The sequence below is a fragment of the Aspergillus nidulans genome, chromosome VII (genome assembly GCF_000011425.1).
Source record: "Aspergillus nidulans FGSC A4 chromosome VII".
Taxonomy (NCBI): Eukaryota; Fungi; Ascomycota; class Eurotiomycetes; order Eurotiales; family Aspergillaceae; genus Aspergillus; species Aspergillus nidulans.
Window position 1 is genome coordinate 1378221 of NC_066263.1, and position 16538 is coordinate 1394758.

The window sequence follows — 16538 nt, forward strand, 5'->3', positions numbered from 1 at the left end:
TAGCCGGTTTACTACCTGTCAGTAAATAGCCTTCTGGCCGGTTGTGGGACAGCAATGTTATCGATGGGTTTCACTGCCGTGATCTTTGTTTGATTTGGCCAGCCCTAATTCTGAACAATCTATAGTACAGCCCAACGCTAGACTATCTCCTAAGTTCCCAACGCCTGCATGGGCCGTGAAGTACATAACTGAAAATCATGAATACTATGGATAGCATCTTTACCAACCCCCTTTACCAGCGAAACCAGAAGCCTCCTCGATCTTCTTTCCCGCTCCGCGTGTGGGCTTCGATTGAGCGGCCTCGTGCTTGCGCAATTCCTCCGGCACCCGGGAAATGGGCGACTTGATAAGCATTTGCTTGAGATCGTACCTGTGACAGTTAGCATAGTCGTATAGTAAGCAAGGAGGGAAGAAACGTACATGACGTCGGCATCCTCGTTACCCAAGAATGTGATAGCCACACCACTCTTCCCAGCACGACCAGTACGACCGATACGGTGAGTGTAGCTCTCAATCGAGGTAGCCATGTTGAAGTTGATAACGAGACTGACGTCTGGCACATCGATACCACGTCCAGCCAGATCCGTAGCGACCAGGACGTCCGTCGAGCCGTTGCGAACAGAAGCCAGGGCGGCCTCACGCTGCTCCTGTGTTTTGCTTCCGTGCAGTGTAACAGAAGAAAAGCCCCATTGTTTAATCTCGCGCGCAATTGCATCGCAGTTGCGCTTGATATTGACAAAGACGATGATCGGTGGACGGAAGTCGCCAGACGATAAGATCTCGCCGAGGCGTTTCTTGCGCTTATCTTCGCCGGCGATCATCTCGACGCGCTGTTCGACAGTGTCCACAGCTTCACCGGCGCTTCCAATGGTGACAATCGCTGGTCGCCGGAGGTACTTTCGAGCAATGCGCTCTACCGCAGTGGGCATGGTAGCTGTGTACATCATGGTCTGGCGGTAGCGGTCCTTTGAGCCGAGATGTCGGCTCATGGCCGATGAATCCTCTGCTTCCTCTGTGTCGGGCTTCTCATTGGTGACCGGAAGCGCGTCAAGAATCTTATTAACCGGCTCCTCAAAACCAAGGTCGATCATACGATCGGCTTCATCCATAATAACGTAGCAACACTGGCTAAGTACCAACATGCGGCGCTCGATGCAGTCGACTAGACGACCAGGTGTAGCAATAATGATCTCAGCACCGTTCCGCAAACTGTATGCCTGCTCCTCGAACGAGTGACCACCAACGATACTGACAACATTAAAACCAAGTGGCTCCGTGAACTTCTTGGCTTCAATCTCAATTTGCTGGGCCAATTCACGGGTCGGCGCAAGAACAATTGCGTACGGTCCGTCGTTCTTGCGCCACTCAAACTCGTCTATCCGCGGCAACTCTGCAATATAACATAGCAGAGGGAGAAGAAACGCTGCAGTCTTACCAGACCCAGTCACGGCAACACCGATAAGATCGCGCGACTGCATTGCGATAGGGATCGCAGCTCGCTGAATCGGAGTTGGCTCTTTGTACCCAACTCGATCAACAAGCTCCAGAAGCCGCTTCGGCAGGCCAGACTCGTCCCATGATCTCATCGGGTTTGGTACGCTTCCACCCTTGGTCGCGATATTGAAGTCTTCTTTGAAGATACGCCAGTCTCGCTCGCGCATATGCTCCAGCTTCTTCTCGCTCCAATGCTTGTCCAACTGGTTCCGCGTACTCTCCTCTCGCCGCCTCCGCTCCATCTCCAAGATCTCCCTCGCCCGAATACTTCCCGCTTCGCGATCTCGGTCCTCCAGCGCTTTAGCATACTTCTTTGCCACTGAATCGGCCACATCGTCACCGAAGCCCGCCAGACGCCCGCGTCCGAAGAAATTGGCCTCATGTCGGTGCTGATACAGCGGGTTATAGTCGCCGCTAGTGTCCTCCTCAGCGTTCCACTCGAAGTTGAACTTCCGGTCCGTCGTTCGCTTCCGCTTCTTCTTCGCCGAAAAGTTCGAAGTCTGGTCCGCGCCCATATATCGTTGCTTGATGAGGGCCGCTTGCGCTGCGGCCTCGTCCTCTTCATTGAACCTTTTATCAACTTTTTTATCTGATTTGGTTGTACCCGAGTCATTCCTTGAACGCATAGCTGCTGGCCCAGTAGGAGTCGGGCCGTCACCGTTCCTCATTGCACGAGGACCTGTAGGAATAGATCGAGAATCACCATTCGGCGTACGGAATCCCCTAGACGGCGTATCTAAATCCATCCCATCCACCCCATTAGGGGTTCCATTCGTCCTCCGTCGCTGAGCGTCGACCTCCTTCGCGCGCTTTTCCAATGCCAACCGTTCTCGCTCCGCTTTGGACATGAATTTTGGCTAAAAGTCATAAAATGAAATGTTAGCCATCAGATCACTCTTAAGATAGCAACTTAGCCAAGAACCAGTATGGTCAATAGTGTAAGGACGTACCCGAGCCGCTGCTGCATCGGCTTCTCTTTTCTTCCGAACTAACTCCTCTACACTCAACGGCGTCGTAGCCGGACGCTTGGTACCCCATCCCACCTTCTTTTTCTTTACTTCCGGTTCAGGAGGAGGTGGTGGAAGGTCTTCGGGCGGAGGTGGAGGCGCGGATACATCTGGCGGCGGCGGAGGAGCAGCGGACTCTTCTGGGGGAGGTGGAGGTGCGCTGGCATCCTCAGGAGGGGGTGGAGGAGGCAGGATCGACTGTGATTCCATGTAGCCGTTCTTATCTTTACGGTGCACTGTCAAAGAAAGTGCAAGCGTCTGCTATTAAACGAATCTAAGCTTGCTCGGAGTAGAAAGACCGCAGATGGGCTCGATTTTATACGGGTGGCAAAGAAAACCATATGTGCATATCACGTGATCATTAGATTTCTACAAACCAGCTCAAATCTGAAATTCGTTCGCACCGCCGAGATAGATAATGAGCCTGCTACTTAGTCATAGGAATACAAGGGAGGTAGTGTCCAAACCAATGAAGTCCACCCAATCCAAATCACGTGGTCTCGTTTCTGAGTAAAGGCGAGGTAGGAAGGCCCGCCCCTTAGCTCGGACATGTAATCGCTGGGAGGTGGTAAATAGTTCAAAAAGAAAGAAAAAAAAAAAAAAAAAAAACGTAGGGGGAACATTAGGGCAACGGTGGTGTTTTACACAGGGTCAGGGCAAACCAAGACTCCAGCTGACAATCAATCTGCTAGCATCGCGGAGTTGATAGACAAGTTACAACTGACGCGTCTTGCGAGTTTGTGATGCCTTCATGCCTAGGCATTCCCATAGCCCCCGTTGACAGGACTCTGTTGTGGATAGTAGTTGTACGGGTTGACTTGGGGCGTAGGAATAATAGGAGGGGCCGGAGTCACAGGAGGAACCTGGGGTGCGGTATGAGACACTGGTTCTGTGCCTCCAGTCTTCGCCTTGGATACAGACGCGGGACCGTGTACTTCTCTGTCAAGGGTCATGTATTCCTTCGCAGCATCCTGCGTACCGCGTTCGAGAAGGTATACCATGTAGATCTGTACAAGATCCCTGGCAACATTCGACGACAGAGCGCTCTTCGACCGGATATCTTCAACAACTTGCTTTATCCGCTCATACTGGGCGCTTTCTGTCGCAGCGCTTGTAGGCTGATCCAGCTCAAACGTGAGATAACTGTGCCAGAACGCCTGGCTGTCCAGGTAGTATTGCTGATTCTTTTGGAAGACCTGGCGAGCCTCCTCAGTCGAACCCTTGATCTTCCACAATAGCCGAGCCCATTCAGCCACAAGGGCGGCCTTGGTGCTCATTTCACATTGCGGGGAGTCAAGTTGGGACTTGTACACTTCAATGGCGGCTTCAAGACCGCCGTGACGACGGCACATGTTAGCCAGGGAGACAATTGTTTCAACGTGGTTGGGAATATTGATAAGAATTGCTTCGTGGATTTCTTTCGCCACGCTGACTCGTCCGCACATCTCCTCAAAGTACGCATACTGTAGGCGAGTTGCCGGGTTGGCAATGGGAACATATAGATAGCTTGCGCGCTGGTAGATATTCCGCACATCCTCCTCTTTCCCGGGCTGAGCAGACATCCACCTGGCGTAACGCTGCCAGAACTCGTCATAATGAGCGCATGTCACAAGACATCTCTCATACAAGAACTGAATTCGAGCGTAGGAGCCTTCGGCCTCTTCGAAGTCGAGGTACTTTCGCCAGTTGGCCAATTGGCCTTCATCTAACTCCGTGACATGGAAATACGGTCGCTTGATCTCCGACTCGTATGTCCAGCGTTTAGTAGTCTCAGTCTGCGTCTTTGAAAATATTTCCAGGTGATATCCATCCAAACGGAGACGCAAGTCACGCTCAATCTCAGCATCTGCCTTTGCGCCTGGAGCAACAATTCCGGCTGCGGCGTCGAGGTCGGCGCGGAATTGCGATATAACATTGGGGGGTGCTAGCTCCGCTACAGGGCGCGTTTGCGCAAGCTGTCTGTAGCGCTCAAAGTAGCGGGCATACTGGTGCATCGGTATCTCAATGACACGGGCTAGAATTGCGAATATCTTGTCGTACCCCTCGACACGCTCCTCGTATTCAATATATTTATCCCAGAATGGGTGGGAGAGAAAGTCTAACCCGACACAGTTCGCTCCTCGTTCAAAAAGCCTGCAAGTCACGATTGTTAGTCATTCCCCGAACCGACACACGTGGTAAAGCAGACAAAGGTGGGAGGGAAGGAAAGGGAAGCAGAATGGCGAGGATAGCAAACATAAGCATCGAGTTCTTTCAGTGCGCGCGAGCCCAAACAACTCAACGAGGATCAGTTGGAGAAGTTTCTTTTCCTTGCTCTGCGTCGAGCGCAGAATGAGTACCATCGAACAGGATTCGTGGACCATGGTGTCGGCGCAAGGAAAACGGTGCTTGAGCTCAAATCACAGTTCTTGGTCTACGGGAAAGGGGAACAGCCTGAAAACGCCATGGGTGAGAAGTAACTCCAGTCGAGTCCGGGAAAAGCGACGTCTCACCCAACTTGAAGGAGCTGCTGTCATTGCGCTTTGCGTACACGCATTCCGCCCCGTTATTGTAACGTCGGTGCTGCATCGGTAGTGGTCACAGGGAAGGAAAGGAAACTAGCTCAAGTCTACTTACTCTCGGATAATGTCTGTGTCGTGGGAAGTCTCGGCCTTGAAGGTGCAGTAATTGGTCCATAAGTCGACGGAAGACGAGATACTAGCAACGCCTCGTTCGTAGACCTGTGTTCAAATCAGCAACCAGCGTGAACCATAACCCAGAGGTACCTAGGTAAAAATGAGCACTTACCATATCCGCAGCTTCGGTTCCGGTGATGGAGAATTCCAGATCGGCATATTTCTTCCAGTATCCGAACAGCAGCGGGAACTTGGCCAGGAACCGGTCGTAGACGTTGCGCACTGTGGTTATCGCTTGCGGGTTGGAGTTGCGGTTGACGCCTCCTTCGAGGGCCTCGGCAGCGCGAACGAGCCGCTCCCAGGTCTCAAAATTATCCGGGTCGTCGAGCTAGAAAGTCAGCATTATACAGATCCAGAAACTATAAGTGATTGTCGCATCATACCAACTCGGCTTCCAGCTTCTTGATCTCCGCGTTCTCCTCTTCGGAACCTCCATAGTTGTAGTCCGCCATTTTGGCCTTTAGAGACTGTAGTTGAAACCGTTCACTAATTACGCTCTGCGACCGAGAATAACTGAAAGCCGACAGAAATGGTAATAGGGTCAATGAAACAAAAGTTCAGCAACTAGACAACAATCACTAGAGGAGAAATCAATCTGTCCAGACGGAGAAATGAAACAAACACCTCGGATCCCCAGCCACGGAGTCGAACCTGAGCCCGCGCTTCGCCGCCCTTTTTTTCTGCCGATACCAATTTCGGTTTAGTGCCGATTTCAATTTCTCAACTCTAAAGATATCGGTCCAGTTCCCCGGCGATTGATGACACCAAACACGCCGTACATTTCAAGCGTGTACTGGCACACAATTACTCTCTCGCTTTTCACAATGTCCACCCTCCAGCCAGCCAGTTCTGGCCTAATCGCCAAACTCCCTACCCGCCTCCGCAACTTTTTCGCCCGCTACCCTCCCCAGCACTACTCCGCGGCGGCTGCACCACCCCCCGACCCAACAACGACACCACCACCAGCATCCGAGACCGGGGCCCTCCCATCACCCTATACTCCTAACCGAGACGCCAAGGGCCACGAACGCCCTGACCCGAGTGCCATCTCTCCCTCGCGGGCCCTCTTATGGTCGAACCCTGATTACCCGAATCCGTTCCTGCCTCGCAAGAACTTTCGCACGGGGAAATGGATCGGACCGCGGTATGGGCTGCGGCAGCAGGCGGATCTGGTGAAGTTGGCTATCAAGTATAATGTTGAGGCACTGCTACCACCGGGGAAGAAGAGTACTGAGTACAAGGAGACGAGACGCGCGGAGCGTGGATTGCAGGTTAAGGGTACGGGTATTGGACAGAAAGTCAAGGGTCACAAGTGGGAGAGGACGATGGAAGGACGACTTGAGGATAGGAGGAAGGCGATGATGGAGATGCCGGAGATGATCCGGTTGTGGAAGCAGGTGAGTCTAGCGTTGATTTGTTGCTCTTCTGAGCTGCTGAGTGGCTTGCTAATGGGCTTACTCTATTCGTACAGAGAGGTCATGGTCGTGGTTGGAAGAAGTGGCCCAAGAGGTGAAGTATTTCATATCTCTGCCTTTTGGATGGGTTTCTGCGCTATATGTACTATCTACGGTTGTTGTTCTCTGGTCCTTAGCTTGTACAGCTCGGTGGGGCAAGCTTTTGGATGGTATGGAACCGGGGGTATGCAATTCTTCTTTCTACATTTGCTCATGCGTACTGTACCAATAGATATTTGTTTTGAGTCCATACTTCGTGTGCAAGACACCGATCCAATTCGATACAAAAGCCTCTTAACTACCTCGGTGACAGGGTATATCGACCTTTAGTATTCATAACTCATGCCAGATGCAAATGCTACAAACCGGGTATAATATTCTAGAACAGCCAATACGCGTGCAACCCAAACAGCGTCATGATTCATTGTCATACGATGGCGTAACAGCATCACCAACCATAATCGTTCCCAAACACCCATTTTCTGCATCCTTGGGCCTGCCAACAGGTGAAATATGTCTCCCAAACAAGATTTTTCGATCGATTTTCCTAGTTTTAGCCAGTGTTGCATAAGGCTCGTCGCCCCGCTGCCCGGTATATTGGTCCACGCAGACCATTTGGCAACGCTCGCAAGAGCCAAGAACGTCGAAACGCAGCTGCTCAGGTCCCGAGCCGATGCTCAACGACGCCCAGGTATCCTCGATATACGGCCGCTCCGCTGTCGAGATGTTTTCAGCAACAACGACGTTGGCGCGGAAGACGTCTGCAGCGACTGCTTTCTTGCTGGCGGCGCTGCCCGGATTTGAGCAGGGTTGGGAAGCAGATTTAATGGATTCATTCAGACGGTTCACAGATGAGCGGGATATGAGTAGAAGGGGGCTTTCATTAGATAGAAGAATGGGAGTCGGGTACGGATCTGGTGAGGAAGGTGCTTGGGGGAATGAGCCTGGCATGCTGGGGCTCTGCTTCTGACTATAATTCTGGTCCCTATTTATCGCGGCAGTGGCTCGAGAGTGGAATCTAGTTGATGATTGCGGTGGAAACCTTGCTAGTGTGCAGGGTACGCCGAGGAAGTCAGTGAAGAACCTCGAGACTGCCGGGGACGTATATGCTTGGAGGACGACTTTATCTCCGCAGACTGTAGAGGGCTTGGAAGCGTTCTGACACAGAGATGTCGTGAGAGAGTTTGTGCCGATGCGATTGAGCGAGATTTCTAACGTTTTCCCATCTCGAGAATTGGCTTCTCCGCAAGTAATACGTAAAAGACAACGCTCAAGATCAAGAGTTGGCCGGATCAGTGCCATGCGAGGGTATCTCTTCTGGTTGAGGGTTATGCCAGTACCTTGGTGCACGAGACACCATTCCCGGTCCCAAGCTAGGCCTTCCCTCCGCACTTCCCACCGCTGGCCATCCGGAATTCGGAACGCCCCGCAGCTTTTGATAGGATATACGGAGAGGCTTTCCACGTAGAAGCTGGGCTGATGCAGGGAGACGTTCCCTGTCAGGGGTACCGGGAGTCCTTCAGGAGGCTTGTCCACGTAAAATTCCTCAAGGAATGCAATGAAAGTGTCGACATCCGTTAGACTGCTCATAGCACCTAAGCTGATCCGTAGTATTCCAGTCGGCCTTTCATCCATGATGTCGTGGTCATCTCCGCACCGCATTCCGGCTGAGAAGTGGCGAAGCATATCCGCCCCTGTCCAACCTAGGCTTAACGCTGTACCCCCTGGGTTACAAAGCGTTCCGGATCTGATCTGGATGTTCTTGATGCTCGCTAGCCTTTCGACTTCTGATTTACCGATCCACATGCCCCGACTGTTTCGCAAGTTGAAAGCAAGAATCGGACCCTGTGAAGAGGCATCGTCGTAGCTAGAGTTAGGCGACATATACAGCTGACAGACTTTCGTTCCGTTGTAGTGCTTCAACGCATTCATCCGGTCACGCAGTCGCTTGGCTAGGAAACGCGTATGGGAAGCGACGTTCTCCATAGACCTAAACAGCCGACCATGTGTCTCAAATGCCGAATCCAGAGCGATTATGCTGTGAAACGGGAGTGTCCCATCTTCCAAGCTCTGATGGATGGAAGATTGCTTTTTCGCATGCCACGGATTCCCGTCCGTCAGAACCATGTCTACCGTGCCACCCCCAAAAAACTTCCGGTGCTTGAACACATCTCCAGAACTTTTGCGGACGATCAACGCACCGAGGTCAGGAAACCCGAATATTTTGTAGAAGCTGAGTACTGTAAAATCCGGGGCGGCCGCTATTTTGCTTAAATCAAGTGGAGATGTTGAGACGAAGGATGCCGCATCAAGAAGCGTGTAGATCATGTTGTCTGCATTTTCCTTTTGCGCACGTATCTGCTCGCACCATCGCATTGGAACACGACGCCCATTCATGTTCGACTGCGCAGGGTACGCAAATAACCCAAGTGATTCTTCTCTCCGAGACCCCAGTCCCGAAATCCAGGAATCCACCTCGTCTTCATTTACGAAGCACCTGGATCCCATCTTTGCAAGCTCCCGCACTCCAACCAGGCTCGTATGAGCATCCACATAATACCCGTACCAGAACCCTTGCGGCGAATTTTGCAAAGCGTCTGCAACCAATTTAATCCCGGCAGTAGCATTTGCCACGAAAACAAGGTCAAACTCGTCCGGGTCCGCATTAAAGAAACGAAGTGCCCGAAGGCGAATATCGTCCACGCGCTGTGCCGAGAGCTGGGACGAAGCAGACATGGAATGCGGATTTCCATACAGATTCCCCGTCAAATCACGGCCGAACGAGTGGATCAAGGAGTTCGCATAAAGCGTAGTTCCTGCATGATCGAGATACGTTGTATCTATAGGGTTGGAGCCAGTTAGCACGACGTTTCTTTCAGATGGAGGAGGCGATGTTAACTGACCTTTGAGCAAGGGATACTCGCGCTCTCGTATGACGTCAACGTCCTCTGAGTACCCCGAGCAGTACGCTGCTGCAGTTCCCTTGGATAAGTTCATCTTAAAAATGTTAGGAGATATAGATACAGCGTTGAAGCATTATCGAGGTTTGTTGTATAATCATCAAGATCCTAGGTGGCGAAAGATCTGGGGAACGCGAAGAACAGCTACCGCTCGACCAATAGTGGGGAGAGTCAAAGTCGGGGAGTCCCAAGGAGTGCATGAACCATGGTCCAGTAAAAGCTGTTCTCTGACAATGTCGTTTTCATGAATTATGAGTACAGGATCTCGTGAGGCTTAAATTCTTATCGGAGGTTGCCGATGGAGAAAGCTCTGGACGGCGATGGATGGAGAGGACGGCCCCGACCGATGATTCGCGACAAGGACTGTTCACCCAACCTTATAGAGAATTATACTGAAGGTTACGCGGTCGGTAGGTGGTGCCTTTTCTTTGACAAAGATTATCTATTAGGCCTACATGATGAAGGTGAAGGAAGCTCCCCACTCTTGTCCTCATCGATAAGCTGATACGCAAGGACTGGAAAATATTACCTGCCAGTTACAAAGCCCTGATCTACGCGCTTTACCCTATTGACACAACGAACTCATTCCGAAAGTGGTGATTTCCTTTAGACTAGTAAGTAGCCATGCATTGTATGCTGACATTGTCCTTGATATAATGCCTTCATCCCTGGCTTATAGTTTGCCATTACCCGGAAGGTATCCCTTCGACTTCAACCATGATCCAACATCAGCACGGTCGCGCTGGACCCAGCTGATCTTGGCGCGAATTGCGTCGAGACTTTGCTCAATAGCACGATCGTAGCCCTATAATTTTGTCAGTCAAATGCACCAAAAAAAAAAAAAAAAGACGTATGAACTCACCTTGGTATCCTTGTTTGCGAAGAAGTTTTGCACACCCTTGAGTTGCTCTTCCGTACAGAAGCTAGCAGTGCAAATCTGAACAACAGTTCCGAGCATGCCTAGTCCGGGGGGTAGGCGTTGGTAGAGGGTGTCCCAGTTGTCCTTCATCCAAGCCCAACGTGCGTCGATACCGGCGGCGTGATTGCGAAGGCCACCAAGTGGCATGTAAATGTCCTGGTTCTTGACCTCATCACCAAGAGCCAGGCCAAGAGTGCGTTGGATGAGCTCAGGGTCTTCGGCGGCGCCAAGGCAGCGGAGAGCGGTAGTCTTTTCATCAGAGGTGGGGGCGTTGCGGAAGCGATCATACACGACATCGTATTCCTTCTTACCGCCGTTCTTCAGAACAATGGAGAAGACGCTACCGCGAATGTTCGGGTGAATGGCGCTAATATCACCAGCAGCGAAGCGCTGGAACATGTCCTGGGCGGCCTGGACCACAGTTTTGTCTCCGGCATTTCCGGCGGCGCTGAACAGCAGAGCCTTGAACTGTTGGATGATGTGGCCGTCGTTCTCAGAAAACTGCCAGCCCAGTGTGTGCGCCTTGTCGCTGACCAGAGCGCGCTGGAACCCCTCCAATGCGTCTTTGGTCTGGGCATCTTCGAAAACCCAAGCAGCGCGAAGAGCACCTACACGGGTCAAAATCTCATTCCAGACAACGAACTCAGGTTCGCTGTCGAATCCAGCCAGCAGTGAGAGGAGTCCGGAAGTGCTCTGGTATCCCGAGGCAGCCAAGGCACCGGCGTCAGCGATCATACCTGCGCGATCCTCAACGGTAAGCAAGCCCGCCTTGGCAGCCTCACCGAGCTTGGTAAGACGCTCTGGGGTGTACGACGTGCGGTAGATAGCGGAATGGTCAGCGTTGAGCTTGTAGAAATCAAGGTCTGGAAGCTTGAACTCGCCCTCCCGCTCAGACAGTAGAGTGTCCTCGTCGACACCCTGCTTCGTGCGCAAGCCAAGCATGACTGGGAAGATGGTGGTATCCTCCTCAGGACGGACGTCGCCTGTGCGAAGGAATCGATTCTGCTTGACCTTGATGGACGAAGAGGTAGGGTTCTCCGAGACGGTGACTACAGGGAATCCAACATTCTTTGTCCAGATATCCATAACTTCTTCAACAGGCTTGCCACTGGCATTGGCAAGAGCGGACCAAAGATCGCCAGTTTGTGTATTGCCATAAGCATGCTTCTTGATGTAGTTACGAACGCCCTGGAGGAAGATATCTTCACCCAGATACTTGGAAATCATGCGCAGGACGGAGGATCCCTTGGAGTAAGAGATGGCATCAAAAATCTGATTGATTTCATCCGCACGTTTCACAGGTACTTCAATGGGGTGACTGCTGCGAAGCGAATCAAGAGAAAGAGCACTTTGCAGGTTGTCGATAACGTACGTCTGCCAGACCTTCCATTCGGGATAGAAGCTGTTGCAAGAATACCAGGACATCCAGGTGGCAAAACCTTCGTTGAGCCAGAGGCCGTCCCAGAAATCCATGGTAACCAGGTTTCCAAACCACTGGTGGGCAAGCTCGTGCTGAACGGTCTCAGCAATGCGCTCCTTCCGCGAGGCACTGCTGGTCTTCTCATCCAAAAGCACATCCACAATACGGTACGTGATCAAGCCCCAGTTCTCCATGGCTCCGGCACTAAAATCGGGCACCGCAACCATATCCATCTTCGGGAGCGGGAACTCGCTATCGAAGGCCTTTTCGTAGAACGCCAGTGTCTTCGCCGCAAGTTCTAGAGAGAACCGACCGTGTTCAATGTCCTGGTCCGGTGTAGCATATACCCGGATGGGGACGCGGAAGTTCTTAGTCTCAATGTAGTTGAGATGGCCAACAATGAAAGCCACCAGATATGTTGACATAACCGGGGATGTGTTAAACTTGACAATCTTTTTTCCACCCTCAAGCTCCTGCTCTGAAGCAACATCCATGTTACCGAGGCAGGTCATGCTCTTATCCGCAATCAGACTAACAGTAAACTTGGCCTTGAGCGCGGGCTCGTCGAAGCAAGGGAAAGCTCGGCGGGCATCGGTCGGTTCCATCTGCGTCGAGGCGATGTACTTTGTCTCTCCTTGCGGTGTCTTGTAAGACGAGCGGTAGAAACCGGCCATATTGTCATTGAGCGTGCCGGTGAAGGTCAGCTTGAGCTGAGCTGACGAACCGGCAGAGATGGTTTCAGAGAACTTTATGGTGGCCTCTTGCTTGTCCTTATTAAGCAAGATCTCAGGCGAAGAGCTGACTACTGATCCTTGGGCGGAAACAGTAGCTGTGTGAATGTCGATTTCAGTGGAGTTGAGAGAAATGGACGTTGTGTCTTCGGCGACCTGTAGGCTAGACGGAGCTATCAGCTTCAAGGCTCCATTCGGTAATCTCCTAACGCCCGCGACACAACATACTCAATAATTACGGTTCCGTCATATTTGAATGTCTCAAAGTTTGGTTCAAGGGTCAAGTCATAGTGAGTGGGCTTGACGTTGGTAGGCAGAACCTCACGGCCAGGAACATTAGTCGAACCGGCCGCCTCAGCGCGTCGAGTACCACACATTCTGCGATATGAACAATAGCGTTTCGAAGTCTGAGAGAGAGGGGAGCGTCGGGAGAAGAGTCGATGAGGGCGAGTTGGAGGGGGAGGGGCAGATGAGAGCAGACGAGAGCTGAGGGCGGGGAGCTGTCGGGGGGGTCGAGAAAGCGGTGGCCGTGCTGAGTTCAGCAGCGGGAGCCGCGAGGAGGACAGGCGACGCATCGAACTAAAGGAGCCCCACCCAAATACGATAAAAGACAGATGTTGCAAAGGGTATTGGCCTTGGAAAAGAATAGAGTCTGGTTATGGAAATGATTAAGTTCAATGGGCCTGAACAATCAACATTGACAGCTGCAGGAGAAAAGATTCAGATCAGAGAAAGCTCAAACTCGATCCCCAGGTGGCAGAACGGCAAGCCGCGGTCATTTGTTTATGGAAAGCGGTCTATCACGCTTTAGTGCCTCATGCTTCAGGCATCAGTCTCACCTAGGCTACAGACTTCACACTCACCTTTACGGATGTTAGGCATAATAGGATTCTCAGTAAAACCCATGAAAGAGCTGACGCTGTGCCTAATACCATGGTTTAATCTGCGTTGGACAATATGTCCCTATCGCTCATGGCCGGTTGTTCACAGCTAAGGCCGGAATATATATACAGTTGGCCAGCGGATGCATTCAGGGAGCCATCGGAAAGTTGTTACCAAAATAAAGCTAGATAAGTCTTCTATATTGATACTCATTGCACACTGCTTTATCCATTATTGTTTAGTTACAGTAGGCTTGCTGCGCACTTAACGGTAACGGTGACACTCCGGCAACTCTTCACCGCGGAGGGGCTGATGACATATCGAGATCCGAAGCTCTCGAGCTGTCAACATCATTCTTCTCCCAACTTTTTTCTCCGACATAAACTCTAACTCCGTCACAATGGGATCCCCTATTCACATCTCCTCTAAGGAGCAATTCAACAATCTCCTGACCTCCTCTACCTTCGTTGTCGCAGACTGTAAGAGCCTCCCTCTTTGTTGATCCCTCGCCTCTGCTCTTCGCCCCTCTTCTGGCGAGGCCTGCCATCTCTGCCAGCTCAAGTGAGAATACTGACTTGAAGAATCGCGTCTAGTTCATGCCGAATGGTGCGGACCATGCCACGCGATCGCTCCTGTCTACGATCAGCTCTCCGCGCAGCTCTCGCGTCCGAACCGAATCACCTTCACGAAGATCGATGTTGACAAGCAGCAAGAGATCGCCAAGGCATATGGCGTTACAGCGTATGAGTTCCTGGAATAATTTACTGCTCAAGAAAAATTCGAAGCTAATGTATGCTAGCATGCCCACATTCATTGTATTCGAGCGCGGCCGTCCAACGAACACCATTCGCGGCGCAGACCCCACGAAACTAAACCAAGTGATCCGGAAGCTTGCCAACGAAGCCAGCAAGAGCGAAGCCTCGGCCGACTCTGCTCAGGGCTCCTCTTCTGGCGGCACCTGGGTCGGAGCCGCAGTTCCCAAAGGCTACAGCGACATCACGGAAGAATATGACGTGAGGGGACTCGAACTGCTGAACCGAGACAGCGAGTTCGGCGTGGCCAGGACACTATTTGAGTCGTCGAAGCCCTCTGCGCTTGGAAACGGCAAGGGCAAGGATGGTGCAGCGGACTGGATCGAGAGCGACACTGATGAGCAGTTGATGCTCTTCATCCCGTTCAAGTCTACACTCAAGGTCCACTCGCTCCATATCACGTCTCTTCCGCCAGCCGAGGGAGAGGATGACGATGAGATTCCGATGCGGCCGCGGACGATTCACCTGTACACGAATCGGTCGCATGTGCTTGGTTTCGATGAGGCGGATGACATTCCTCCTGTGCAGACGGTGACGATCGAATCTGGCGACTGGGATTCAAAGACCGGCACGGCCAAAATTGATCTTCGGTTCGTGAAGTTCCAGAACGTCTTCTCGCTGAACATCTTCGTTGTGGAAGGTGACGGCGACGGCGAGAAGACGCGCATCGACAGAATCCGCATCTTTGGAGAGGCCGGCGAGAAGCGAGAGATGGGCAAGCTGGAGAAAATCGGTGACGAGCAGGGCGAATAGATGCGACGGGATATATCACAACGGCGAGCTCAAAGTAAATCTTTAGACTACGACTACAATGAACTCCGGATATGCGGCCATGAATCCAGCATACAAAAATCTGAGCTTTATCGCCATAGTGTAAACTAACCGCGGAGTCTACAAAGAGCTCCATTTACGAATCCCCAATCTACAGTGTCGACTTCTCGTCTTAACATCGAGACTTGAAGGTGTAATGTCCGATCCCAAACCAAATGGTCTCATCCTCGAAGAAAAATCAGAAAGACCAATAAAGTAAGAACCGGCGTGCAATTCCAATCTTCTGTGACGCAACGGACACCTGAAAATACATCACTGAGTGTAGATGTCCAGGCAACACGGGTGAATAGTTGCGTCGCCGCACGAAGAAAGGAAAGAAAAAAAATTTCAAAATGTCCGGCTCGTGTGGAAGTATTTATGGGAAGAGAATTTCGGAACGGGGAACAGGTTTCTCCGTCTTTACCTGCAGAGTTTGTTGTGTGTAGACTGATTACGTGAGCAATGCAGGGAGCTTAGAAAAACCTTCATTCGGCCATTTCTCTCTTCCTTTCTTCATACAAACATAGGTCTATGATGAGATTAATGGATGTTAAAATATATGATAGGAAGAGACTGACTCCCACAAAGTGAGGAGCTTGATCTTAATACCATCCACTGAGGCCTTGTTCAAGCTTTTATTATTGCTTTCCCTCCCATAATCCCAATTCCTGTCCCGATGCTTAAGGAGCTTCATCGTTGGAGTAGCTCTGGCTCGGATGTTGGATTTGTCTTCTGCTTTTGTCAGTTGCATCTCGCCGTCTTGTGATGCTTGTGCTTTTTTTTTTTTTTATTTTCTTCTTTTTTTCCCTTCATATTTGTTCAATAACTTGACACTTTCAGTGTGACATTTAGGGGTCGGGGCTTCAGTCCCGACACCGATCTGTTACTGGGTTTTGATATGGATGAAAATTGATCTGGTCACGAGCTGATGACTATTGGAGGGTACGTTTGCTGTTCAAAGTTCCAACACGGACTCGCCATGCCCGTGGCCGACGCGGCACTTGATATTCCTGCGCCTACCGACGTTCTACCACGAGACGACCCGAAGAAACTATGCTATACCCATGCTGCCTTCTGCGTCAGCTAGTGGGTCCCGCAGAGTTGAAATTTTCAGTCGTAGTTGTTGATATATATAGCCTCCCATTAAACTGCGAGGAGAATTTCTGTAGGTGATAATGGCAGCCCAGTAGAACAGCTCAGGGTAGGTGCTCTGCCCCCGTTTGTAGGCGGATGTTCGGGTGGCCTGGAAGCGGTTGCTGCTTGACAGTTGGAGCATTCAAGGTAACTATATAATGTATTCGTCTTGGTCTACTACATGGGAATGTACTATTATAAGAAGATGGACATTGCGAAGGGGTGGAGGTGGTCTTCAAG

The 16538-nt window shown here is 51.3% G+C and overlaps 6 protein-coding genes across 6 annotated transcripts, besides 1 other annotated feature; 2 read left to right on the forward strand and 4 right to left on the reverse strand.

Annotated features, from left to right (window-relative positions):
* Positions 1–16538: part of a sequence feature (contig 1.26 403..389371(1)) that runs on past both edges of the window.
* Positions 75–2711, reverse strand: prp28 (mRNA splicing protein PRP28; the record flags this gene model as incomplete). The annotated part of the gene is made up of 3 exons (XM_050612826.1): positions 75–370; positions 421–2351; positions 2445–2711. The coding sequence occupies 3 exons, from the start codon at positions 2709–2711 to the stop codon at positions 220–222; spliced, it is 2349 nt and encodes a 782-aa protein (XP_050468699.1). The 3' UTR covers positions 75–219.
* ANIA_01635 (putative mRNA splicing protein (Prp39)) lies at positions 3257–5709 on the reverse strand (the record flags this gene model as incomplete). The annotated part of the gene is made up of 4 exons (XM_654147.2): positions 5560–5709; positions 5289–5504; positions 5118–5221; positions 3257–4634 (listed from the first exon to the last, which is right to left on the reverse strand). Exons 1-4 carry the CDS (start codon positions 5626–5628, stop codon positions 3257–3259), a joined length of 1767 nt encoding a protein of 588 aa, XP_659239.1. The 5' UTR covers positions 5629–5709.
* On the forward strand, positions 6001–6689 carry ANIA_01636 (mitochondrial 54S ribosomal protein mL59; the record flags this gene model as incomplete). The annotated part of the gene is made up of 2 exons (XM_654148.1): positions 6001–6573; positions 6648–6689. The coding sequence occupies 2 exons, from the start codon at positions 6001–6003 to the stop codon at positions 6687–6689; spliced, it is 615 nt and encodes a 204-aa protein (XP_659240.1).
* On the reverse strand, positions 7045–9627 carry hxB (the record flags this gene model as incomplete). Its single annotated transcript, XM_654149.1, has 2 exons — positions 7045–9470; positions 9534–9627. The coding sequence occupies 2 exons, from the start codon at positions 9625–9627 to the stop codon at positions 7045–7047; spliced, it is 2520 nt and encodes an 839-aa protein (XP_659241.1).
* On the reverse strand, positions 10192–13037 carry ANIA_01638 (M1 family metallopeptidase; the record flags this gene model as incomplete). Its single annotated transcript, XM_654150.2, has 3 exons — positions 10192–10395; positions 10453–12823; positions 12889–13037. The coding sequence occupies 3 exons, from the start codon at positions 13035–13037 to the stop codon at positions 10264–10266; spliced, it is 2652 nt and encodes an 883-aa protein (XP_659242.1). The 3' UTR covers positions 10192–10263.
* Positions 13943–15107, forward strand: ANIA_01639 (thioredoxin-like protein 1; the record flags this gene model as incomplete). Its single annotated transcript, XM_654151.1, has 3 exons — positions 13943–14021; positions 14136–14283; positions 14342–15107. The coding sequence occupies 3 exons, from the start codon at positions 13943–13945 to the stop codon at positions 15105–15107; spliced, it is 993 nt and encodes a 330-aa protein (XP_659243.1).